The 26,876-nt window shown below is 45.7% G+C and overlaps 1 protein-coding gene across 2 annotated transcripts in view; it reads left to right on the forward strand.

Moving 5' to 3' along the window:
• Positions 1 to 1,523: 1,523 nt before the first annotated feature.
• The window catches only part of ME3 (malic enzyme 3), a 174,180-nt gene continuing 148,827 nt past the window's right edge, over positions 1,524 to 26,876 (forward strand). The window contains exons 1-2 of one of the 2 annotated variants that reach the window (XM_019739628.2): positions 1,524 to 1,885; positions 2,254 to 2,451. In XM_019739628.2, the coding sequence (XP_019595187.2) occupies positions 2,269 to 2,451 (183 nt within the window). In that variant the 5' untranslated portion in view covers positions 1,524 to 1,885; positions 2,254 to 2,268. Of the gene's footprint in view, positions 1,886 to 1,916; positions 1,936 to 2,253; positions 2,452 to 26,876 lie in introns of those variants that run through there. The other variant, XM_074335628.1, reaches the window with a different exon arrangement.

Consider the following 26,876-nt stretch of genomic DNA (forward strand, 5'->3'; position numbering starts at 1 on the left):
GAAACACACACACACACACACACACACACACACACACACACACAATCTACCTTCAAGAAGATGTTTGTCAGCTGCTAGGAAGCTGTGCAAATATAAAACACAGTGTGGAGAGGAAAGTATCAGTTAATGCTCTTGTTTGCCAGCAACCAAAATTCTGACTCAAACTGATTGAAGGGGGGAAAAAGATCATTTATGGGCTTGTATAAATGTACAGTCCAAGAGTAAACCCGACTCCAGGTATTTAAACACTACTGAATTACAATCTCCATGGATGGGCCTGGAAATATGTGTTTAGCCCAACCCCACCCCCGCCACCAGGTAATTTTGATTCTGTTTTGGAAACCACTATTGTCTATAGATCATTAAAGCTGCAAATTGGAGATTGAACTAGAAAGGGGAGAGACTGAAGGAGATGATCATTCCTGAGGGAGAGGAGGGGATGCTGAATCCAGGCAGAGGCAGCCCTGAGCACCAGGATATCTGCTTTGTATTTAGAACAGGGCCAGAGCACACATGCTGAAGGCTGCTTGCCCAGCGAGCTTCGAAGGGGAGGCAGTAGAGGACCGTGTCATCTGTCTGGAAGTCAGTCTGAGGGTTCACAACCCCTATAAAAGTAGCTTTCACTTACTTTCATTCCCTCAACAACTATTTATTGTGCAACTATGAACAAGGCACTGAGCTAGGCAGTGAGGACACAGGGGTTTATAGGCAAAGAGCCTTTCCTCATGAAGCTTGCATTTTAGGGGAAGACAGACAATGAACAATTAGAGTTAATTACTGGCTGTTTTAATTTCTATGAAGGAAAAAACCTTCCCTATATAGTCCCTCGTGGAGGCCAACATGGCTGGAGTGGACAAAAGGCCTTTGAGTTCACAACTTAGTGGAGACCTGACAGGATGAGCATCCCAAGTAGAGGGAATAGCACGTTCAAAGGCCCTGAGGTGGAAGGGAACTGGATGGGATGGAAGCACAGGAAGGAATAAGCATGGCCAGAGCTCAGTGAGAAGGAGAATGGAGTAGGATGAACCTGAAGAAGTTGGCAGGAGCCAGGCTACGGGATAAGCGTAGACACCAAAAAGAATGGCTTTTATTCCACACACAATGAAGTGTTTGCTTTCAAAAGGAATCTTTTGGCTACTGTATGAAGAAAGTGTAAAGTTAAATTCAGGACTAGATGACCCTCAAGGCCCCTGTTTAGTCCCTACAGTCCATGACAGGCTCCACAGGGTCCCCAAGAGCCCTCTTGGTAACTGTGGACCAGATCTGAATCAGCGATACCAATAGAACTTTCTGCAAAGATGGAAATGTTCCATGCCTGTGCTGTCCAGTCCCTTAGCTACTATGTGCAAGTGGCTCTTGAGCATATAAAATATGGCTAGTGTGACTGAGGAACTGGATTTTAAATATTATTCCATTTAAATTTACAGAGCCACGTGTAGCTACTGGCTGTTCTACTGGACAGCACAGCACAACACTGAGCCCTGGGTGTCTGAGGAGTTCTACTCTGAATCCCATCCCGGGGGCCAGGGCCTTCCCTGAATAGTGGAGAGTCGGAGAGTATGTTGATCCCTAAATGCTAAATCCCCTGGGTGCGTTCAGCTTCTCAAGATGGAGAGGCTCCTGGGGCCGTTCTGAGCTTCATTTTGTGTTTGGAGAGGCACGTGCACGCGATTATGAAGAGCTCCACGCGCGTCCTCAGGGGAAGCCCCGCACTGGGAACAAAGGTTTCGGGGACCGCTCTTTCCAGAAAGCACCAGCCTCGCGTTCTCGCGGCCGCTGGCGCGCGGTCCAGCCATTGGCAGGAGGGTAACGACTGCCCGCAGCGCCTCGCCCCGCCTGCCCCGCAGCTGGGAGGTGAAGACATCACGCTTCGGGCGCAGTGCAGGTGGGCTGGGGAAGGAAGGGGCCGAGGCAAGCCACCGAGCAGGGTTGGAGGTTCGGGGACTCCTCGCCGCTCAGCAGCTTCTTCTGCTTGGGGATGAGGGCGGGGGTGGCGCAGCTGTCACCCGCACAGAATCGGATTCCTGAGCTCGCTTTCGCTTTGCCGGGCGCCAGGCAAGGCCTGCGCACCGCAAGCACAGAAAGCCGCTCAGGTGGCGCCGTGGAGGGGCGGGGCTGGCGCCTTTAACCCTTCGGGACCCCCTTGCCCTTTCCCTGAGGACGTGTCGCGGGCTCAGGCCCAGTGCCCAGCAGCACGCGTAAGGCCTGCCTGGCCGGAAGGCGCCCCTGACCTTGGTTTCTCCCCGGTGCCAGGTCTGCGGAAGGACCATGGGCGCCGCGCTGGGCACCGGCCCGAGGCTGGCTCTCCTGGCCAGCCGGGCCTGCGGAGCCGTCCCGCGCTGTACGCCCTCCGCACCCGCCCGAGGTTGCCACTCCAAGCCTGGCCCTGTGCGCCCCGTACCCCTGAAGAAGCGAGGGTATGATGTCACCAGGAACCCGCATCTCAACAAGGTAACGGTCCCCAAGGGTAGGATGGTCCAAACCCGGATCCCGTGGCGGGCGGAGGGCGGCGCCCCGCCTCCTGGGCCTGGGAGGGATCCTCCCCGGCGCCCTTCCAGCGGTTTTCCGTTTTTGCCTTGCAGGGGCTTGATGGAACTCAGTTTGGCTTTTTCCCCTACCCCTCTTCTGCTTAGAAAGAGCTGACCGATAATGCGGAGAGCCCAGTTTCTTCTGTGAGAACAATGTAGACTGACTGGGTTAAGGTTCTCACGGCCAGTCTGACCCGGGGGCAGATCTCCCCTTGATACTCGCTACTTCTGTTGATCTTGGGCAGGTCCTCTAACCTCTAACAGTCAAGCTCCCTTATTTTTAAAAGAGAGACAATTGTCTCAGGAATGTGAGATTTAAAGAGAAAATGGAGGTAGCTGGCACCCAGTGAGAGCAAATGTCAGCTGAGATTATTATTATTATTCTGAGAAAAAGATTAATTTGAGAGCAGGGACAGGAAAGTCTAGAATTGTAGAATCTTGAGGCCTTGAAGAGGCATCAGAGATCCTAATTCAAACCTTTCGTTTTACAGAGGAGGAAAAAGACAAAGGGAACTTGCCCAAGGTCACCAACTAGTTAGTTCTGGCAGCTCTGCCACTGGAATCCAGATCTGATCTCAGCTCACCCCTGGAGTGAAAGACAGAGTTTAATGTAGGGCCACCCACACCAACTGGTTTAGAATAAAAGGGATGTGGTTCCCCCACAGTAAATCTGTGTGCTGTCATCAGAGGGAGGTGGGATGGATGCCAGAAAGCAAAACAATAAATTCCCACTAGAGACTCCAATCATTTTGACAATAATTGCCTTAGAAGTACTGGCATATAACCAATCAACACTTATTGCCTTGTGAATAGTTAAAACAATAAAGAAAGCCTTTAAATGTCTATTTTTTTTTTATCCCTAGGTTATGGCTCCCTAAAAGCACTCTTGCCCCTATCCCTAGTCCCTGAGGTAAAATTTTCCTCCTAAATAATGTAAATGACACACTGTCCATAAATCTAGGCGACCTGATCTTTTCATGATGTTAAAACCAAATTTTTTATATCTCTAAAGTCAGCTTATGCCAATTTGGAGTGAGGAGGGTATCTAGGCTGATGCCAGGAGAGCCTGTTGGCGGCCCCCTTCACCCTTGGGGAGAGAGGGGAAGCTGTATTGCCTGGGAGCTGCTGCACATGCTCTTCACTTCCACTGGGGATGCTACCCTCTTGCTGTCCTGCTGACCCTCCAGCCCTCGGAGTCTCCAAGGAAGGCTTGAAGCTTGGCGCTGTCCATCAGCCACATGGGGAGACTTGCTGAGTTAAACAGAACAACTTAGTTTGTCACTGAGAAAGCAAGAGAAGGGCAGTTTTGAAAGGGGGCTGTGCTTAGTGGGTGAGTCTGTGGGTGAATATTTTTCCTGCAAGACTGTGAACTCCTCCAGGGCAGGAATTAGTTTCATGCAGTGTGGCCCGCAGGAGGTAGTTTCTGAAGGATCTAGCAAGGGCGTGAACGTGAAAATTAACACTGCATTCTTGGAATGTGTTCACTAGATTTGCATCCTAATTTTGACATATCAGGAGAGGCATTTAAGTTGAAGCTTGAGGGCAGAGTGTCGTCAGGAGGTGGGAGTCTCTGAGAGAGGAAGAGCGACAAATGGCTGCTGTTGTGCAGTGACGGGGTCCAGCCCCAGCTCTGTCATACCCTCGCCAGGTAACCTGTGATGAATCTCATGACCTCCTCTGCCCATGTCATCCCACTGCTGTAAGGATCATGGAAAATAGCCCCTGCGGAATCATTTTAAAAACTGTGAAGCGCTAAATATTAGATGATCATGTTGACAATTCTCAGAATCGGGGTTGGAAGGGCCTTTAGAGATGACCTAGCCTGGAACTGCTCAGAATACAAGTCACTGTGGGACATGCAGTTAGCTTAGGGGTCTAACCTGCATTTTTATTTTAAAGAAATAGATTAGACTAAAGTAAAAAATAGCAAATGCATTAAAATTAATGAAGATGAGTATTGTACCAGGTCACCTAGCAAAATGCCAATTTTCACTGTGAATTGTAATTAAAAAAGGTTTTTGCGAACCATCCTTTTCATCCCACATCTGATTTTCAGATGAAGAGACAGGTTGAGAAAGTTCAGCGACCACAGAGATTGTCAATGGTTGTAGAAATGGGCAGAAGCAGCCCACCTCCTGATTTTGAGTCTACTGAATAGCAGTGAAAATTGTCATTCACATCTGCTTTGACCGACTTAGAAATATTCTTAATGACGATAGAAATGGAACTCGATGATCCGAATTCCATCTAGGAGTCTAGATTTTCTGAATGATGCAAATTCACCAATCCATCAACTTCTATTTCATTTTTTATTAATATTCTGCCTTTCTTCTAAAATTTATGTAATGATCTGTTGTCCATGTAGATTGTGGCAACAGAGTAAATCTTTAATTACACATTATAAGATATCAGCCATATTTTACTTATATTAAACAGGCAACTATCACCCCATTTTATGGGAATTCTTCATAGGCAGGTATCATCCCCATTCTATTAATGTAGGAATTGGGCCCTCAAAATGTTTCTGGCCTCAGCTTACCTATAGCCTCTTTGGGGAAGGGCTGTCCTATTTCCCACTCCCCAAACTGGATGTGAGTCCCCTCACTTTGTGTGTGTTTCCTTTGGGCACTGTTATAAGTACCCTGTTATAATGACTGTTAAGTTTGCCTTTCACACTAGACCCTAAGCACCTTGAGGACAGAGACTCTGTCTTGTCACATGACATTCTTTCTGTCTGATTTGTGATGCTCAATAAATATTTGCTGTTTAAATGATCTCTACTAAAAGAAGAATGACTAAAAGAAAAGAAATGACTACAAATGACCCATTAGGAGGAAAGGCACTTGCTTAACCTAAATCTTCCCAGACTTCAGGGTATTCCACTGAAAGCGTGTGTGATTTCCCAGAGGGCATCAGCCTCCCCCCTTGACCCACATGCCAACGATTTTTACCGTAAAATTCCACTGACCCTCACCTTTCACCTGCTTGTCTGTAGGTTGTTTTTATTTTTTTCCTCTTGAGCTTGACAGTTGGGGGGGGGGCATGAATGAAAAGGGTGCTTAGTCAAATCACTGTGATTAAGGACCAGCGCATGTCGTGTAGTAGGGCCCCCAGAAAGCACAAGGCAACACAGGTGACCACCTGCCCATGTGTTTCCTCAGTGAAAGTGTAAAGGCTTGGTGGCCAGCGCTGCAGTGTTGGCTGCATGTCTGAGGCTACACAGGTTTCAGGTTAACCCCTTCTGTATTCAGTGGTGATTTATTAGACTCCCACATGGTTAGGAATTGCCTTTGATGAAAGTATATGTTTTTGTTCAGTGCCAGCTTAGAACTTGATCTTGTCTCCTTTTGGTGGGGAGAGTCTGTCATCACACACTTGGCTCATCGATCAATCAGAAGATGATGGCTGGGTTGTATGGAGAATTAGAAGTTTGTTAGTGATGCTGTTTTCTGCCCCAAAGATGGATAACATGATACGTCTTCCTGAGAAGACTGCTTCTGATGTGATGTTGAATTGGGCCTCCGTGATCGAAAAAGAAGTAATGGATTATTCAGTAACCATTACCTCCATATGCAGCAGTTTACTCTAGATTTGAACTTTTTGTGCAGTGACTCAGGGCATTGAAGCTCAAATACTGTTCAGATATTTTAAGAACAGACAAGCAGAGGCAGGTTGGAATTAAACCCTTTCCTGTTGAGTAGTGTCCTGGCTTCATGGGTTTGATAACATTTGGTGTTAGGGCTTTGTGCTTGGAACAGCTAAAAGAACTTGTATTAGTTAGGCTAAAGGTTAGGCAACTGTAACAGCATGCACACCAAATACAGAAGCTCAAAAAGATAGAAATGTGTTTCTCTCTTATAAACAAGTCTGGGTAGGCAGTCGCAGGTTGGTATGTGGCTGGATTTTGTTGCTTTGCCATCCTCAGTGTGCGTTTACATATCATGGGCCAACGTAGCTGCTCTAGCCTCTACCGTCAATTCCATAAAGAAGCCAGAGGCAAGGAGAAATGTCTTTGAAGGGCACAAATTGGACATTGCAAATATCACTTCCATTCACATCCAATTGGCCAGAACTTGCTTATATGCCACACCTGGGTGCCAGAGGACCTGGGAAATGTAATCTCTAGTGGGATTACATGTATTTAGCTAAAACTTCTACATATTAAGAGGGAGAGAATGGATACTGGGAAACGGCCACAGATGCTTATCTGAAACTTTAATTTTTTTATAGTCAACTTTACCCCAACCTTTAGAATCCATCCATTTCTCTACACCCCCACTACCACCAGCCTTATTCACTCCTTCATCATCTCATGTCTAGCTTATGCAGAAACCTTCTCACTGGTCTCCCAACTTCCAGCCTTGTTCCTTTTCACCTCGTCTGTGACTGTTAACCACACCTGGAGAGCCCAAGCCCTCGCACACATCCCTAACCTCTCTTTTTCAGACCCCGTATCCAATCCATCAGATAATTCTGTTGCTCTTGGATCTTGGAATCCAAGCCCTGCTCACCATGGGTCCCACCCTGACCCAAGCTACAAACATGTCTCTGCTGGATGACTGCAGCAGCCTCCATGCTGGTCTCCTCGTTTCCACTCATGCTTTTCTTGTTTATTCTCCACACAGTAGCCAGCATGATCCTTTCAAAACTAAGTCTGATCACATCACTCTTCTGCTCAAAACCCTGTGAAGTCAGAGTCCTTACAAAGCCTTACATGATTTGACCCTCTCGGACCCCATCTTTTCTGCTCCTCAGCCTCACTTGCTGCCCACGCCATTCTGCCTCCTCCCTGTTCCTACAACACTCTCAGCATACTCCTGTGTAGAGTCTTTGCACTGGCCGTTTTGTCTTCCTACAACACATATCCCCTAAATAGCCATGTGGTCAACTCCCTCACCTTCTTCAAGGCTTCTCACGTTCTTGATAAGACCTACTCGGACCACCCCATATAAAGGCATAAACAGTCCTTTCCACCTTCTTGGTCACCCTTAGTAGGATCTACATTTCCCCCCTAGTATTTGATACTTCCTAACATACTGTTTAATTTCCTTACTTACTGTGTCTCTTGTTTATTGTTTGTATTTCCCCACTATACTGTAAGCCCCATGTAGGCAGGGATTTTTGTCTGTTCATTGATGTATCTGATGGACTTAGAGCAGTGGCTGGTCCATAGTTGGCAATCGGTAAACAGTTATTGAATGAATGACTCATTCAGAGAGACATCTTCTGAGGCTCCTTCTCTCATCCCTCCCTTTCGCCCTCCTCTTTCACCCTGGTGCCTCCCTTCCCCGAGTGTCCCCCTCTGTGATGTGGATATGCCCAGAATCACCTATACCTAAAGTGTGCGTAAATCTCCCATAAGCCATTTGTGTGCCCAAAGTTCCACTTTAGGGTGACGATTGGAGAAGCACAACTCAAAAATGCTCACACTTTGTTATTTCCAGTTTTACCAGCATTAGACCAAGCCTGGGGAAGAAAGAGGCCCTATTCAGCAGACATAGGTGGTAACTTGGAACCAGAGATGGAAGATGATGCCCACAGAAAACAAACTACAACAGGAGGATACGTAGGGAGTAGACCAGAGTCTACTCTCACCCTCTACTTTGAGTCCTGGGGGCCCCCATGCCTGCTCTGAACTGCTAATTCCCCCTTCCTGAAGGACCCCTACTACAGACAAGGGAAACCATGTTATGGACTGAGGGTGCCTCTCCAATTCATATGTGGAAGCCCTAACCCCCAGTGTGATGGTATTTGGAGGTAGGGCCTTTGGGAGGTAATTAGATCATGAGGGTGGAACCCTCCTGGTGGGATTAGTGCCTTATAAAAGAGGCAGGAGAGAACCCCCTCTTCCTGTCTGCCATGTGAGTATATCGCGAGAAAATGGCCATCTGCAAGCCAGCGTGACGGCCTTCACCAGGAACTGAATTGGGCAGCACCTTGATCTTGGGCTTCCAGCTTTCAGAACTGCAAGAAATACATTTCTGCTGTTCCAGCCATCCAGTCCGTGGTATTTTATTATAGCAGCCCAAGTCGACGAAGACACTATACCAGGAAGCACCTTAGCTCCCAAGGGTCAGGAAAAGCAAGGAAGTGTAGGATGGGATGACCGAAGCGCAGCAGGGAGATTTGCTACTCCTGGAACCCGAAGTTGATCTTCAGAGAGTATTTCCTCATAAACGTGTTATTATAAATAGTTGAATTGATCTCCAAAGAAACTATATTATGTGTTACATTAGCATTTATGTGATCTTATGAAGATCTCAGAAATGCTGTCTTATGTTTATGAATGCTTAATTCAAAATGCAAAATACTGAGGGGAATCTATAACCATGAGTGTTACCGTAAAAAGATGTAACTCTGTAAAAAGACTTGGAAATAAATGTGTGCATCTGATTGTGTTAAGGCAGTGGAATTATGGGAGATTTATTTCCTCTCTATATAATTTTCTTTAATGCTCCATTGTCTTTTCAATTTTAGGTTACAGTGTATGTTGTGAATTAAGTTTCTAGAGCCAAGTAAATAACCTTCAGACCAACTTTTGGGAGTTGACCCCTCTGTCACACAGGGGTGGCATTCTTACCCTGTGGAAATACCTCTAAAATAGTTTTATTTCCAGGTTTGCCCGTATTTAATTAGTTATATCTTCTAGGGGTGATATGTTCAGATTCATGTAATAAAATGTTAACGTAGGAGCCTGCAGCTTGTTCTAAACAGTTGTAAACAACATCTAGATTATGTAAGCAGCCGCTCAGAGGGCAGATCCCATACAGAAATACCTGTTGTCTGACTCAGAGTTGGGCCAACTGCAATTGAAGCGAATCTGAGTCTGGGCTCTCTCTGTTTCTGTGGATACTTTTCCAGACTCATCTCTGCTCTCCCTCTTTTAGTTTCTCTCAGGCCTTTGTAGGCTCTCGGGGGTATGGCTTTATTTTACTTTGCATTTTTGTCATTTCTCCCAAAGTTTTCTTTCATCATCTACCCTCTTCTTTGCAAATGCCAGTGTCATAGTGAGAGGGGGGGAAAGGCCTTTTGATTCATTTGACCATTGCAAAGGGGTCACTAATGTGCAGCGCTTTTGTTTGCAAAGGCATAGATTATAGTCAGCCTCCAAACCTTCACTTTGATGTGTAGAAAGTACATTGGGAAATCCTTTGGGGTGATGTCTTGACTGCCTCTCTGATGCAGAGCACAAAAGATGCTCTATGATTGTGTGATGAAAATCTGAGGGCTATCCTACTTTGGGGGTGCTGAGGTCAGCGGTTAAAAGCATGCATTCATTCTGTACCCAAATGGTTGCTTGGCAGCCTGGTTAAAACGCAGCTCTTACCAAAAGGACACAGTAAAGAGTAAAACGTACTTTGTCATTTGAGGAGAGGGATTTTTGATGGAAAGATCATCAGCTTTTGAGGAATTTGAATACGAGAAAAAGCAAAGCTGCATTTACTTTTAAAAGTGATATTGAGAGCTAGAGGTTCCATAGGGGATAGTGTTCAATGATGAGCAACTTGAGAATATGATTTTTGGAAAGCATTTTGTCTGGGTTCTGTATTGTTGTTTGGTAGTAGATCTACAAGGAACCCATATTTAATTGAACCTGACACATACTCCTCTACAGTGTGAAAGCCTGGAAAAGGCAGACTCTCTTAGTTCCTTTGTTTTGTTTTGCTTGGTTCTTTCACAAAACAGAAAAAGGGAGCTGATGCCTGCACAAGAAGACATCCCTTCTGAGTTACTGAGCTGTCCGGTGACTTCCCCATTAGGAGACAGACTGCCAGGTACCCTCATGACTAAAGTGGAGCTGGGTCTTCTCTCACGGTAGACAGCCTCCATCTCCTCTTCCTCTAGTGTTTGAAGGAGATATTGAGGATCCCAACCCAGATTCCTGTTATACTGAATTTCCTTCAGGAGTGGAATGCCTTCTGGAGGGAATTCAAGTAATAATATAAGAACTAGCATTGTTTTTCAGGACCTAAAATGTGCCAAGAATTGTTCTAAGCAATTTCTATACCTTAACTTATTTAATTCAATACCACAACCTTTTGCAGTATATTTTATACGAAGTCTGACAGTTTACAAACTTGTTACAATGACGCTGCTAACCCTTTTTGATATCGGAGGGATTATTCATTATGAATTTGTACCAACTGGACAGTTAACCAAGTTAACTATTTGGAAGTGCTGAAAAGGCTGCATGGAAAAGTTAGATGACCTGAACTTTTCACCAACAATTCGTGGCTCTTGCGTCATGACAGTGTAACAGCTCACACGGCACTGTCTGTGAGGGAGTTTTTAGCCAGTAAACAAATAACTGTATTGGAACACCCTCCCTACTCACCTGATCTGGCCCCCAGTGACTTCTTTCTTTACCTGAAGATAAAGGAAATATTGAAAGGAAGACATTTTGATGACATTCAGGATCCCAAGGGTAGTATGATGACAGCTCTGATGGCCATTCCAGAAAAAGAGTTCCAAAATTGCTTTGAAAGGTGGACTAAGTGCTGACGTCAGTGCATAGCTTCCCAAGGGGAGTACTTCGAACATCACTGTAGTGATATTCACCAATGAGGTACGAGCACTTTTTCTAGGATGAGTTTGCGAACTTAATTGTCTGACCTCATATTACAGTCTCTCCATAGAAAGGAGATGCTTTAATATTAAACATTGTCATATGTTGCAAACCCAAACCTCTGCTAATGCAGCTCCTGCTGTCAGTCCTTATGTGTCAGTTTCTGATGAATGGACATGCTCCTGACTCCCATCTTCCTTTCAGGCTTTCTATTTTTTCTCTGCAGTAACATGATCTTGAAGACAGTCCACAAACCATTTGACAGAAAGCTCAGCCCTCGTGTCATACTCTCCCTTCTTATCTCTTTTATTTTTGGTCTCTTCTAGCCCATAATTATTTGTTTTGACTGGTGAAATCATTTCGGGTCACAGGACAGTGACTAGCAATGCAGTTGCCACCTGATAAAGCGGGAGTAAAGATAGATGATGTGGAGAAAAACCTATTAACAGCCATTTTTAGAAAGAGGCTTTGTAATCTGCCCGTCAGAGTTGAAAGATTTCCCCTGTACTCACACTCCAAGAGTTGGCAGCAGCTTCTCCTCACGTCTGAGACGCCTCAGAAGCTGCCTGGCCATGCCTGTGGGAGATGATGGCATGGGTTCTGGTGGGCAGCCAACCAGGTGGTGCCAGGAGGGAGGGCCTACCCAGCAGAAGGAGGCCCTGTCTCCAGTAACCAGCCTCGGCTGCAGGGTGGCAGGCTCTTGAGCAGCCTCAGCTGTTCTTCAGTTAACTGTGCTGTTAAATGTTCTGTGACATTCTGCCAGTCAACTGCCTCCTCTGGGAGTCACCTGCCTCCTCTGGCACTCATAATTGCTGGAATAATAATATTAGATATAATAATAATAAACACTTATATAATACCTACCATTCAGGCACTCTGATTATATATATGTATATATATGTGTGTTTTTATATATATATATACATATATATATATATATATATATATATATATATATATACACACACACATATATATACATATATATATACATATATATATACATATATATATATATTAGTCCCAAGCAGAGAAGAACTTGTAGAGAAGGTAAATTTTGCATACAGCTCACTTATGTCCTGTTTCCATGGCCTCCTCTGCCTTATAGATTTCTACACAAGACATCCCAAGGGTCTTCATGGTAGCCCTAGACTACCAAGGACTGCCAACCTAAGTAGACCTTGTCACCTTACAGAGTTCTGCTTTCTTGATGTGGATTTCATCTTCTTTAGTTACTTCCCTGCCGTCTCTTTTTACCGTCCATCCATCTATCTGTTCATTTGTTTGTCCATCTGTCCACTCATCCAATCATCACATTTTTATTGCGCACCTACTCTCTACCAGGCACTGGTAGGTGTTGGGACTAACATAGTAAATAAACATGACGACTATGATCCTTCTCCTTACTGAGTATATAATTTAGTGAGCAAAACAGTAACTAAGTAAACAAACAAAATTATACAGATGGTTATCAGTGATAGAGAAGAAATAAACAGGGTCCAGTGTGAGAGAAGAACAGAGAGTCTACTTCAATTGTAAGGGAAGACCTCTTAAGAGATGATATTTGAGAAGAGACTTTAAAAAAGGAGCCAGCAGGAAAAAAAGCCAAGTAAGAGTTTCAGTAAGAGAGAACAGCACAGGTAGAGCCTGGAGGCAACAGGCAGCTCGGCATGGCAGGGACTGACAACAAACAGGCAGTCAATAGGAGTGTGAGGAGCCAGGGGAGAATTGCCTGTGCTCAGCGTGGAGATTGCTCAGGGGTCTCAATACCATGTAGGTCCTTGGAGTCCATTGGATGTGGGCTAGGTCTCATCCACTGAAAAACAGGACACTATTAAATCATTCTAAGCAAGGAATGATGAGGTCTGGTTTACATTAATGAAAGATGTCTCTGGCTCCCGTGTGGAGAACAGATTGGAGAGGGGCAAGAGTAGAAGCAGAAGGACCCATTAGAGGCTTCTATAGCAGTGGGACCGTGAGAAGGTTGAGGCTGGGATGTGGCGGGTGGCAAGGCAGAGGAGAGAAGGGTTGAATTGGAAATAGAGTTTGAAGGTAGAACAGACACGACAGTGTCCCCTGCGCCTTTCTTCTTCAGAGTCACCAGCACTCGGTCTGTATTTTTCCCTGCCCATGACTCCCACCTTCACGCAGCTACCACCCCTGTTTATTGCAATTACTTTCTATCTTTCCTCAGCATATCTCATAATAGTGAGGAAATAGAATATTTGTGTTTTGCCTTTGGAGCTTATGACATGCTTCTCAATTGGTGATCTCATTTGAGCCCCACAAAAACTTTGTGAAGCAGGCATTATTACCTTTGTTTCTATGGGGGACACTGGGGCGCAGAGAGCTCAAGGGAGTTGCTCGTGGTCTCCCAGAGAGTAAGGGGCAGTAGCAAGCCTCAATCCAGATTCCCTGAGACCGTTCACTAGTTTCTTCAACAAGCATCTATTGAGCACCTACTGTGTTCCAGGCACTGTGCTTGGTTTGAATAATAAAGAGGTGACTCAGTCATGGTCCTTACTTTCAAGGAACTTAGTGTTCAGAAGAGAAGACGGACTTGCAAGCTCATAAATGTAATGCAATATAATAGGTTTTATATTATATTAAAAGTATGTTATTAATGATGTCCAAGTAATTTTTACCCTGGTGGGGAGAAAAAAAGGTGAGGTTTCTTAAAGTGGGTGACCTTTGATCCTTACATTAAATTACATAACTACTGTGTTGCATAAAGAAAAAGGAGCTTCTACTCTGACCTCTCTCTTGAGGTAACTGCTTATTTTTCTTAGTGTGTCCGTGCTAAGACCTAAATGCTATGTAGGGATTCCCTGGACAGACAAGGTGGGAGGAAGATGTTTCAAGCAAATATAGCAAAACTGCATGGTATGTGAGGAGCTGGGAGTGAGTCTGAAGGAGGACAGAGTATGTGGAGTGATGGGGTTGGAGAGCAAGGCAGGGGTCAGACATGGGTGGGGGTCTGGGGCTGCGTTTTGCCTGTGTGAAGAGTTTGACCTTCGTCCTGAAGGTAAGGAAGGTCACATTATGGGCTTCTAGCTGTAGACAGATCACTCTGGTCCCATGGAGGGGACAGGAGCTGAGTCAGGGAGACTAGTTAAGAAGAAATTCAGTTCCCATAAGGGAGATGAGGAGGACCTGGCATGGCCAATGGTGAGGTAGACACAGATGTGAGACGTGTTAAGGAAGCAGAGATTTTTGTCCCAGAATTCCTTGGGCTCCATACTAGCAGTAATAGGAGTTCAAGATTTATTGTCAATATTCAGAAAAAATCTAATGGAAACCTGATACGTATCCATCATAAATTTACACAGCTTAACCAGGACATTGCATTCCTTAGTGTTTGCCTAGAATTAAACAAAGTAAAACTATTAATACCGTTTATCGCATGCAAGTATCAGAAGTTCTGCTTGGCAGTTGTGTGTGTCTTAGACATTGAAAAATAAATTAATTTTTACAAATGCAAGATTTTTCTAAACATGAAATTCCTTAAGGAGTATTTTGGTACTGGTGAAAATACGAGGATTTACTGACTTGGGCTGTCTTTATTTGAAGTATTTTATTGTGAATATTGGTATCATTGGTCTTTATCTACCTAACCATATTTGTTCTGGTTCTGTTCACACAAAGCAACACTCTGGTATTAATTTTATATTTGAAAGTGGAGATACACATTTTATATCTCAAAGTGAAGAGTACATGGTCACATTAGCTGGCATTTTTGTCATTATGGGGACATTACCCACCCTTCCATGCAGTAGCTGGCATCACTGCCCCCCTCACAAAGACCTGGTGAGACTGTTATCATACCCATAGGAGCTCAAGGGACTTCTTTCTTTTTCTAGGTTTTTCCTCAGTTTCATGGAAAACTGATAACTCTTTCCATTGAACACAGAAAGAATGTTCATAGTTTAGAAAGTATATTTTCTAGATGAGAATTTCCTTCCTTTTTTAAAATTTATTTTCTTCCTCTCTTTTTATAAGACTTAGGTGGAAAAGAAACAAGGATTTGAAATTCATGCAATAGGAACGTTTCACAAACGTGGCCCTCCCTGGGCAAAGTGTTGTCACTCTCACCATTGGATTGAATTTTAGCTTGCCTGTCTCTTTGCTGAGTCCTGGCTTGTCTTATGAACAATGACTCCTAGAGAGGGAAAAAAGAAAATCAGAAGCTTGCAGGAATGATTTTCTTGGCTAATTCAACCCAGTATCAGCTGCTTGTCTAGGTAAAAAGCTATTTAAAAATTTGTAAAAGAGATGAAGTTTTAATAGAATCAACAACAAGAATACCATTAGTAAGCCAACTCTTGGTTTTCATACATTTTTGGGTGTCATTTGGGTGAGATCATCTGTCACGTGATATAACTCTAGTTATGAAGCAACTGACGTCATAGAAAGTCTGATAATTAAAACAAATTTTCCAAAATACAAGTAGGTCTTATAGCTCTTGCAGAATTGTAAAAGATCTTTGGTTTTACACCATAGGTTTCCCAAGTCTTTGATCTTGGGCAACTTACTCTATGTAGTGAAACCGCAGTGGTCATCTTTAATTCACTTCTTCAAAAGAGTGAATTTTTATAATGGGTTCTTAACACTGTAAACATTTCATAACATTGTTGCTTCAAAGAAGGAAGGCTGTAAACACATTTGCATCCATTTAGCTGGTGGTTTGTAGATCTGAGGTACTCGTAGGTGCTACCGTCTGGTCCACGGGGGAAGTATTTACTTCATTGGCTTTGCCTCTGAAGTGTAGTTCCCATCAGCTCACTCAGACAGTGCTACATTCACCTCTTTGGTCAAATAACCTTTTCTGAAGTACTCTCCTTTGGTTCTTAGGTTACAATTCTATCTTAAATTTCTTAAATTGTTTTGTTAATTTTACTGTTGCCTTCTCATTTTCCTTGTCAAGTGAGTTAGGAGACTTTTTTCCAACTTTTTTCTTTTCTACTCGGTGTCAGGACATGCTGTTTAGCCTATTCAAGTTGAATAAGAGTTACTAAAAATTATAATTAATTTAAATATATATTACACATTCATTCTTTTGGGTTGTACTAATGTATGCCTTTCATTGACCTCAATGAAACAGAGACGAGATTATGTGTGCTGAATTGGCTCCCCAGTTATCCAACTTGATAATGTTAGCCTCTAAGGGGTCAGAAACACTTTCTTCCCCATTTCTTCCTTTCAGGTCTAAGAGCTCAAGTATGGGGTATGTGGGGAAAGGGCAACATCCTAGAGAAGAGATCCTGGGGTCTGAGTTGAAAGGGAGGAATGTATCCTGGAATATCAATGGTAGAAGCATCAAACCAAGAAGGAGAGAAGAAAACCTGAATGGGGAGATGGGCCAGTGTTGGAAGCCAAGAAGAACAGGGTTGTGTGTCACTTGTTGGAGAGCATAACATAGCACAAAGAAAGAGAAGACAGAGAAGAGTTGAGATTGAGGTCTGCAATAGGTGAAAGAGATAATTTGAGATCAGAATAAATGACCGCTAAGTCCCTCTGAAGCATTACTGTTTTGGTGGTGTTGACATCTCTTGACGAGGTAAAGTAGCTCCTTAAGAAAACCAGGGGCCGGCCCGGTGGCTCAGGCGGTTAGAGCTCAATGCTCCTGACTCCGAAGGCTGCCAGTTCGATTCCCACATGGGCCAGTGGGCTCTCAACCACAAGGTTGCCGGTTCAATTCCTCGAGTCCCACAGGGATGGTGGGCTGTGCCCCCTGCAACTAGCAACGGCAACTGGACCTGGAGCTGAGCTGCGCCTTCCACAACTAAGGGTGAAAGGACAACAACCTGAAGCTGAACGGCACCCTCCACAACTAAGATTGAAAGGACAACAAATTGACTTGGAAAAAAGGCCTGGAATTACACACTGTTCCCCAATAAAGTCCTGTTCCCCTTCCCCAATAAAATTTAAAAAAAAGGAAAAAAAAAAAAAAGAAAACCAAACTGGGCTGGATGGTTGAAGCCTGCCTAGTCAGGACAAGAAGTCTGTGGTCCCAGGGAGTGTCACTGGAGCACATGGTAGTCACATACTAAAGCTATTGCCCGAAACACTGGGACTGCAGACACTTACTTCTGCAGACTCTGGCAGTTGCCCGTTTAGATGCTGCTTGAGGGACACAGGGCTCCTGAAGTACAAGGAAATAAGACCCAGAGGCCTTTTAGCTTGGGAAACTCCATACTCTTTTTATTTCCATATTGTGGTGGCCTTGAATGCCAGAAGTTAAAATGCTCTGTGGATCTCCACCAAGCCTGACCTCCCTGTTACAAGATCCAATGTACCAGGAAATGTCCATGCAGGAGTCTGGCCTGCACCAAAAGACCGTTACGCAGTCTTGATTTCGTTGTCTCTTCTTTTTAAATCAGGGACCTCTTAAATGGTTATCACGTAACTGTACCACCTTCTTACTAGTAGGGAAATGGTAGAAACTGGAGCAGAAACCTATAGGTGGCTAAGGTTTCTCTTTGAGGCCAAAGTTCGGTTCTGGTTTCACGTCCACTCTCTCTTCCCAGTAGATGTTCAGGTCACATGCCCAGAAGTAGGTTCTGAGTCCCATCAGCTCCACTCACTCAAATTCTCTCCCATCTTACCTACCACACCCTGCCCTCAGTCACCCACTGGTGTCAAGCATAGTGAGAAGACTGTGTCCCAATTATCTGCCTGTCTTAGAGACTTTGAACCACATAACTCTTAGAGTAAAACTGTTTATAGCTTACTTTGAAAGAATGTTCAGGTTTCTTTCTTTGAAGTTCTGTTTGAAGGTAGAACTTCATTTTTATTCCATTGAGCATCTCGGTTTGTAGAAAATAGAGGCTATGTCTGTTCAAGACATCATTGAGTTATGTCTCAGCATAACTGAGTTTGTAAATTCTTTTTTCCTTCGAGAGAAAATTAGCGTTGAATCCAGACCAAACAGAAAGCTCAGGTTCAGGATTCTCTAAGACCGGAGTCGCCACACAAGTGTTGTCCTGTGAGGCCTTTTTATAAATGTCATCCTTTATATCCTGGAAACTGGTGCTAGGATGTGCTTTTGTGCCAGCGGAATCGGTTATGGCAACACGTGGGGGACATGTTTATCCTTGGGATAAATATTTGGGTGGGAGTTTGTGTTTCAAGACACTGAACACTGATTGTAAATAAAATCATTTTGCTGTGATTTAATCACTCCTTACTCATTCTCTTGTAGCATTTTGTGGAAGCAGATTTTGTACATTAGCTCATGCGTTTCCACTGAGTAAATCTGCTAGAGGAAAAGGTATGACTTTTCCAGCTCCTCTTAGACTCAGGTGAGAATAGAAATCTCATTATTAAAGAAACAGCAAGAACAACAAACTTCTGTGGGGAACCATTAATGCCTGAGTTGGGAAACCTCAGCCTCATGCAGTGAAAAGAACACGGCCAGGGAGAGGAGACCTTAGTTAGAGACTGGCAGCCCTCCTTCCCAGCTCTGGGACCTCGGGAAGTGATCCATGCCCATCTCTGAGGTCTGTTTCTGGGGGATTGGACTTGATTGCATCCAAGGCTCTTTCCAGTCTAACCACCTCTAAAGATAAGAAATGGGCACTGTGACTTCTTCCTCGGGGCTTTCCAGCCAGCTGTGGCGTGCAGCTGTTCACATTTCTATTAGGAGATAAGCAAGGGAATGGAAGGAGCTCAGGCTTTGGTATGCAAGAGATATGGGTTTGCATCCTGCCCCTGCCTCTTACTAGCTGTAAGATTTGGGGAAGGCTACTTGATCTTTCTTGCCTGCAGTCTCCATCTAGGGACTGAGGATAACAATTCCAACCTCGAAGGTCATTTTGACAATAAAAAGAGATAATACATGCATATCCGAAGTGCTTGCTTAACCCAGTATCTGACACATGCATAGTAGGCACCAGTAAATGCTAGTTAGCTCCTTTACCAGCTTTGACGTCAGTCATGTTAACGAGAGTTCCAGAAATTTGAAAGATAGTGTGTCATCCACCCTCACTCTACTCTCCACAAGAGTGTCTGTCTGTTTTTCCAAGTAAGAGCTTTTATTTTAATGAAGGCACACTAACTATTACTTATTTCCTTCGGTGAGTGCTGTGGGGTGTGACCTTTTTTTTTTTTTGCATTTGTTTATAAAAATCAATAGTAAATGCTGATTTCCCTTTCCCTTGGTAGCCGTAATTGCCATGTTAATTGAAAGGTCTGATTGCAGAAACAAATGCAGCTGTTGTGCTCTCCATCTGCACAAGCCTGGGTGTGCTGTGTGTGTCCGGGCACGCAGAACTCCCTGTACTTACACCGTTTGGGAGGAAGTTTCTAGTACCACAACCTCACAGGCAATATTTAATCACCTCAAACTCTGGGTTTGAGGTTGGTCTGGAAATGAAAGGCCATTTGGGTTTACCGCAGCGGAGAAGGAAGAGGATAGGGCATATCTGAAGTAACCCCCCCCTACCCCCCCACCCCCGCCCAGGGAAAGCAGCCAGGCCTGGGGGGCTCCTGTGGGAGCTGGAAGCCGCTGTGATTCATGACAAGGTGTTTCAGTAAAGGCAGAAGCAGCTGGTTGTGTGTGAGTGTGTGTGTGTGTGTGTGTGTGTGTGTCTGTGTGTCTGTACATGCGTGCACACACACACAGAGTTCAGGGTCACATCTGTTCTCATCTGGAGATTTCTGTAGCCTCTTTATTTATTGCCTTATCTCCACTTTCTCCTGCCTCCTGTCCAACTTCTACTCCAACCTCCACCAGATGAAATTTTAAAAACACAGACACTCCCCTTCTTCAAAAGCGTTGTGGCTTCCTCCCTCCTATACTACAGGATCCAGGCTCTTTTGCATCATGTCCCAGACCCTGGTCCAGAGGACACTCAGTCTAGTGTCAGCTCTGCTCCCAGCCACGTGCCCTGTGCCCACGTACAGCAAACTTGTTACAGTTCTCAAGTGCACACGAGTTCTTGCTTGTTCCAGGTCTCTGTGCCTGCCAGCCCTTTCCTCCTCTTAGCGCTGACAGCTCCAATACCACTTCCTCTGGAAATCCTCCCTGACAGCTCCAGACCAAATATAGGCTTTTTCCATTGTGTCTTGATGTTTATTCTACTGTCAGGACTCTTATCACACTTCTGTGATTAGTGTCTTTTTTTTTTTTTTGCTTTTATTTTTACCTTACCCACCGTAATAGGATCCCCCACAGACAGTACTGTTCTATCAGTTTTTATAGCTCCAAGAGTCTGTGTGCTTCACACACAGAGCAGATGCTTCATAATATTTGTTGATTGAATGAGTTCATGAACACTCACTAAATGTGCTTGCATACCCATTAGTTATGGATAAGACGCAACCACTGTTAGTCTTGAAACCCAAGGCAGGATACAGACACCAGTAGTGATTTGCTCGTTTTGGACTCCGTTTTATACTTATTTTATTCCTTATGTAGGTGGAAGAACAGTGGCAAGTAAACAGCATATCCTTTGGCACACAGATCTTTAGCTTCTCATTTCCTCCGCCAATCCACTCCGGTGGCTTTATGGCATCTGACAGCCTAGATTTCAGACCCCACTCTGCTGCTTATTCTGCTGTGTCACTATAAGCAAGGCACTTAAAGAAAAATAGACATTAATATCTTAAGGGGCATCTTCACTTACCTTTCTCATTTAATCCCCACAATACCCTTTGAGGTAGTCATTTATCAATCCATCTTTTTATAGAAAGAAGAAACTGAAAATCTGAGCAGTTAAGAAACTCGCCCAAGATCACATAGACAGCAAACCGAAAAGCCCGAGTACAAATGCAACTCTGATCTCTAGACTTGTGCATGTTCTACTTGACTGCTTTATCCCCTCTGAATCTCAATTTCCCCATCTGCAACCTGAACGGATGGGGTGGGGGAAGAAGGAAGAAATGGCTGCCCGTGCATGTTACCATGTGTCTCTGGGTGTGGGGAGTGTTGTCACTCTGTCAGTGCTGGTGCAGTGGTCGGGCAACGCTCAACCACAAGTCCAGGTCATGACCTGACCCCTGTCTTCATGAGTGTTTACTATGCCAGGCAGCGTCCTAAAAGTGCTTCACAGTCGTTATCTCATTTGGTGCTTCATAAAAACCCTGAGGCAAATACCGTCTTTAGTTCCACTCTATAGGTAAGAAAAACTGAGGTGAAGAGAATTTAGTAGCTATGCCTAAGGACCTATAAGGAATTAAACCCAGAAAGTCTCAGGACAGCCCTCCCTCGCCTCACCCCCACTCTTAACCACTGCATGGACCTGCCTCCTGTTTCTTCAACTTCCTCAGAAGCTTCAGGCTTCTGCAAAGGCCCGAGTTTCCTCCCAGTGACCCTGGTGGGCTGGTAAGTGGTCTCTGCCTCCTCTGCCTGACACTGTGGGAACTTGAGCCCCGAACCTTCCTGGGACATGGGGACCAGGGTAAATAAAATAGCCCCAGAAGAACCAGGGAGGAAAACAGTCAAGTCAAAAGACGAGGGTTCCAATCCAGGCTCCGCCATTTAACCAGCTTCTGCTGGTCCCCCGCCGCCATGAATCTGTTTCCTTATCTGCAAAATGGGGATAATGACATCACTGAGTTATTCTGGAAAGTGACACAGGTTCCCTATAATCTATAAAGTCCTTGTCTCGGTCAGCTCGAGCTGCCATAACAGAATACCAGACTGGGGGACTTAAGGCCAGTCTTTTTCATAGTTCTTGAGGCCAGTGTGGTCAGACCCTGGTGAGAGCCATCGTCCTGGCTTGCAGATGGCCTCCTTCTCGCTGTGCACTCATATGTCCTTTCCTGGGTGCCTGTGCCTGTGGGGGAGAGGGGACTCTGGGGTCTCTTCCTCATCTTGTAAGGGCACCCTCAGCATGAGACTCCTGCTGTCTTGACCTCATCTTAACCTAATTACCTTCCAAAGGCCCACCTCCAAATACCATCACATTGGGGGTTAGGGCTTCAACTGTGAATTTGGAGCGGACACAAACAGTCAGCCCATCACAGTCCTCAACCTGCAATATTCATCGTCATGAGGTTAGTGAGGAGGAAGAAGGGAACTATAGGGCCAGTCACCAAGGCCTCCCCGTTTGGGGGACATATTAAGGTCACCTGCAAAGCTATCATGCCTCAGGTCCACGAGCAGTGCCTGATTTTTTAACAGTGCCGGGTGACCTTCAGAATGGAGCAAAGATACCATCTCACCCCTCAAGAATTGCCCTGGTGAATTCTGTCTAAATGAACTTTTATCATTCCTTATCGTCAGTCACAGTTTCACTTTGTCCTAAGGGAACAAGCCAAGCCAAGGATAGTGCTCAAAGGACCTTGCCAAAAGGTTTCCCAGAGAGACGACAATGGATAACCCAGTTGCTCTCTATGCCCCCCTTGTTTTTCGGAATAAAAAACAAACACAAAACCTAGGACCGTTTTTCAGACCATGAATGTGATGCTCTCTCTAACCTGAGCCTTCATGTGTGATAGACAATGTCCTGTCCTGGGTAAGATACTCCAAATGCTACCAGTCACCCTTAGTCATTTGGATAATTGACTTTGAGAGGTTCAATCATTTATTTCAAACCCAAAGCCACAGCTTTGCTGAGAGGCAGGTCAGCACTGGATCTGATGGTGAGCTGAGAAAACTGGGGAGCCTTGCATTTAAAGGTCATGCTGCCAACGAGCTGGCATGGCTGCTGCAGTCAGGATGCAGGTGTGGGGCCTCATAGCTGCCCGGGCGGCTGAGTTTAAGAGTCAGGAGGCGCGAACCTGGCAGGAGTGAAGGTGACTCACATGTGACTCCTGTGGAGAAACGCTTGTGCCTCAAGGCTCTGGCTTTCATGCTCCCTGGTTCATTTGGGGGAATTTAAATCGGGGCCTTCACTTCTGGGTGACCAGGTAGAGACTTCTTGAGCACCTCTCAGGACTCTCACCTCCATCCTCCCTCTTCTTTTCCTCCTCTTCCTTTTCCTCCCTCCTTCCCTTCCTCATGCCCAAAATGGCTGTGTGTTGGAATGGAAGGACAGGGGTGCATTTTGAGTGGGATTTGGGAGCTGAATTAATGGAACATATCAGGGTCAGTGGAGAATAAATGCGAGAAGGAAGTTCTGGTTCCTCTTTGTTCCTCCCATTTGAACTCCAAAGGCACTAAGGTGACAGGGTCTGCACAATGATGTGAGCTGGTGGCCCTGCTGTCATCTCAGCCCTGCCCCTGAAGGTGGGCCCATCATTTAACAGCTCTGAGTCCCGGGTTCCACATCTAGATGGTGGGATGTAACATCACAGCATCACCATGATAACCCAGTGCGATGGCAAATAAATATGGCTTGGAAATGTGAAGTGCTATTTATGTTAGCACTTACATTAATTGTCACATCAATCACTAGTCACAGCACTTTCTGTGTGCCAGGTACTGCTCTGAGCATTTTACATGTATTAACTCTTGTATATCTCACAATAACTTTTGGAGGCAGATACTCTTATTATTCCCATTTTATAGAATTGGAAACTGAGGCACAGAATTAAGGCCCTTGCTCAGGATCACACAGCCGATGGGTGGTAAAGCTGAGATTCACAGTAGAGCACTCTAGCTCCAGAGTCCGCGCTCTTAACCACTCTTCTCTAAACAGCAACCGCAATCTAACAAGGAGAAAGAGGCGTGGGTCCTGGTGGAGTAGACAGTGCCTCTCTCCTGTCTGCACTATTCCTTGGCTTCCCTTTGTCCAGTGGCCTCAGTCCTCTCTACTGGGAGCCACCCAGCCTCCGCGCAGCCCGTCTTTTCTGCCATATCGCTGGGATCTGCTGCATCTCCAGGGTTCGAATTGTCTCCAACGAAATTCACCTCCTTCCTGCCTCTTCTGCCAAACACTCAGCGTAGGCACCTCTGTGCCGTTGACTTCTTCTGTCCCTTGCCCTCTGCCCTCACATGTCTCCTGTCCCAAAGTCCTGTTGACTCTTCCTTCCCAATGTATCTGTCACTTTGGGATTTCTGGTGCCACCATCCCAGTCCAGGTCTCACTGCATGTTTGTCTGTTACAGCACCCTCCTGAAGGCTTGCTGCTCTTCTCTCATTTCAGTCGGCCACATACCCTGCCCCAAGATAGCTTTTGCTACCTATTGCTTGACAAATAAAACTCAACCTCCTTGGCCTGTCATTTAAGGCCTCCTGTGATCAGACCTATCAGTCTGGCTCCCCCCATTACTTCCCTTCACCCATCCTATGACCTAGGGAAACACAACTCCTCACTCTTCCTGAAAGTGCCTTGATTTTTCTGCCTTTTTGCCTTCATTCAAGCCATTCCACCCCGTGAAAGGACCTCCCTGAACTTCCTCCCATCTTCATTCGTGCCTAGGAAACCCTAAGGCTCATGGCAGGTACTTCTTACAAAACTTTTCATCATATGTCTGGTGGACATACTGTCTTCCTCCTTTGGGCAGCTCAAACACCATTTTCTGTTGCCCTCTGGCCTGGGGAAGAGCATGCATTTGGGTGTCGGATCAACCTGGATTTGTATCCCCAATACCTGTGCAAATACCTTCCTCGCCCTTACTTACTTCCTCCCCTCCCATAGCAATGAGATCGCAACGTCTTGTCTCCTTTTATTTCCCTTGTTACATTTCCTCCTCCATGCCCTTATATTCTAGTTTTTTTAAATGTAAACAGTGGAACATGGCATTTAACAACAGGGGCCCTAGAGCCAGCATCATGTGGGCTCAAATTCTGGCTTTGCCTCCCTTAATTATGTGACTTTGGGCAGATGGTCTAAGTATGTCGTACTTAGTTTCCTGATCTATCAAATAGGGTTAACACTGGTACCCCCTCCTGTGGTTGTTCTGAGAATGGAGTGAGTTAACACCAGGAAGCCCTCAGAAAGGTGCCTGGTACATGCTAAGTGACTAAACATCAGTCTGTCCTTGGTCACGTCTCTCCTGTGTGTCAAGAAGCCAACTAGAGACCGTAAAGCCACCTTATATTTTGTAGAGAGGAGTTTCTGTGGCTGAAGAGTAAGGAAGCAAACCCTCAGCCAGGCCACACGGTGCTTGGTGGTGACCCAGTGGTCGGTACAGGAATGCATATCAGAGACCCACAGCATTCTTTTGTGGGAACCCACGACATCCTGACTCTGCGTCCCTGGGCACTGGGGCTTGAGTGGTGCTTGGGGGGAGAGTGACTAAGTGCTGCCATTCGGCTGTGGTGACTGACTCATGAATGAGAAGCCTGAGGACCCCGAAAGCCCACGCCTCCTGCTGCCTCTCCCATCTGTAGAGCCTTATTCCAGGGCCTGGGCTTTCATAGAGGAGTGAAGCCCAAAGGGGTTCATGTGACCGCACAGCACCCTGGGGTACCCGGAAGGAAACCTCCTGCCTTCACCATCGCTCACCCTCCTGTGCTCCTGAGGCCCCCAGAGGGCAGTTCTGTCCTTGATCTTCTTAGTACCCCTTTTGCAGGTGGGTCCAACAAGTTGTCACAGAGAATCAATGCATGTGGTGCTGGAAGGAGCCTTGGGGATGGGGCACAGGGCAGCTCCACATTTGGCAGATACGGAGACCAGTGTCCCAGGGGAAGCAGGATAGTTAGCAGTAGAGTCAGGACTGGAACCCTAAGGACTGATTTTAAAGTCTGTGTTGTTTTCAGGAAACCCTGTCAAAATGAAAGGACAGGATTGCTTGACGCTGGTGTGAGGAACAGGCATAAGCAGGTACAGGTGAGCAAGTCCCAGGTACCCAGCTGGGCAGAGCTCTCTTTGTCCCAGTGCACCCGGCTGTCGGGGTTTTGCTTTTTGCTTCTCAGCTTCCCCACTTACTGCGCCCCCGCCACCCCAGCAAGCAGTGAGGCCCGGGTGAAGCAGCCCTCCCAGGAAGGTGCTCTTCCTGGGCTGGACACTCTTGCTCCCAGCGTCTCTCAAACACATCTTTATTCGAAATATCCAGTCCACAATGTGACCTTAGTGTCAGGTGGGCCGGAGCCAGCATTGCAGCCACCGTGGGGCCCTGGCCAAGGGGCTGAGCCTCTTGGAGGCTCCTTTTCTTCTTCTGCAATCTTCACATTAAAGATGAAATGAAATCATTTCTAGCCAGCCCTCAGAACAGCGTCTGGCACGGCGTAGGCATCTCACAGGCAGCGCTCCTCAGTTAGCATTGCCAGTTATTTTTAAGGCTTCCCTCAGATTATCTTTATCGTGAGGGTGGTTTCAGACACATCAAAATCATCTAAGGAACGTTGCAGACAATACAGCCTGATTCGGTGGGTCTGGGATGGGGCTGGGGACTTTTAAAAAAAATTCGTCAAGGACATGTTGATGTATCTTTGAATTTGGGAACACAAACAGCCCACCCCGACCCCCGCATTGCCCAGTTTTCCTATCCTGAGTATTGCTCTGGTTCTTTCACGTTTTCATTCCCTGCAAGTTAAAGGCAGTTTTGTAGGTGGGCTGGCCTTAGCGTTAGAAAATTCTGACTTAGGTTTCTAATGTGTTTGTTCCTCTTAATGAGCTACTTCCCACAAGACATCCATGTGCAAAGAAGGGGTCTCTGTCCTCTTTGGAGGCAGGAGAGCACAGGAATTGAAAGCACTGGGCTTCCAAATTGGAATTCCCTGTGTTAAAATCCAAGTCCTGTCATTTACTGGCTGGGTGACCTTGGACAAGTGCTTAATCTCCCCACGCCAGGCCCTAGGACCTGCAATTCAGTATGTAGCATCCTTATCCCAAACCAGCCCTACTCAGGCCCCATTTCCCAGAGCCTCAGTGACCCGGCCTCAGCTGTGACTTGGTCTGTCCTCTCCAGTATCTTCCCCATTCATGCCCTTCCCACTCTCCCTACCACCT

The sequence above is a fragment of the Rhinolophus sinicus genome, linkage group LG06, assembly GCF_036562045.2.
Source record: "Rhinolophus sinicus isolate RSC01 linkage group LG06, ASM3656204v1, whole genome shotgun sequence".
Classification (NCBI taxonomy): Eukaryota; Metazoa; Chordata; class Mammalia; order Chiroptera; family Rhinolophidae; genus Rhinolophus; species Rhinolophus sinicus.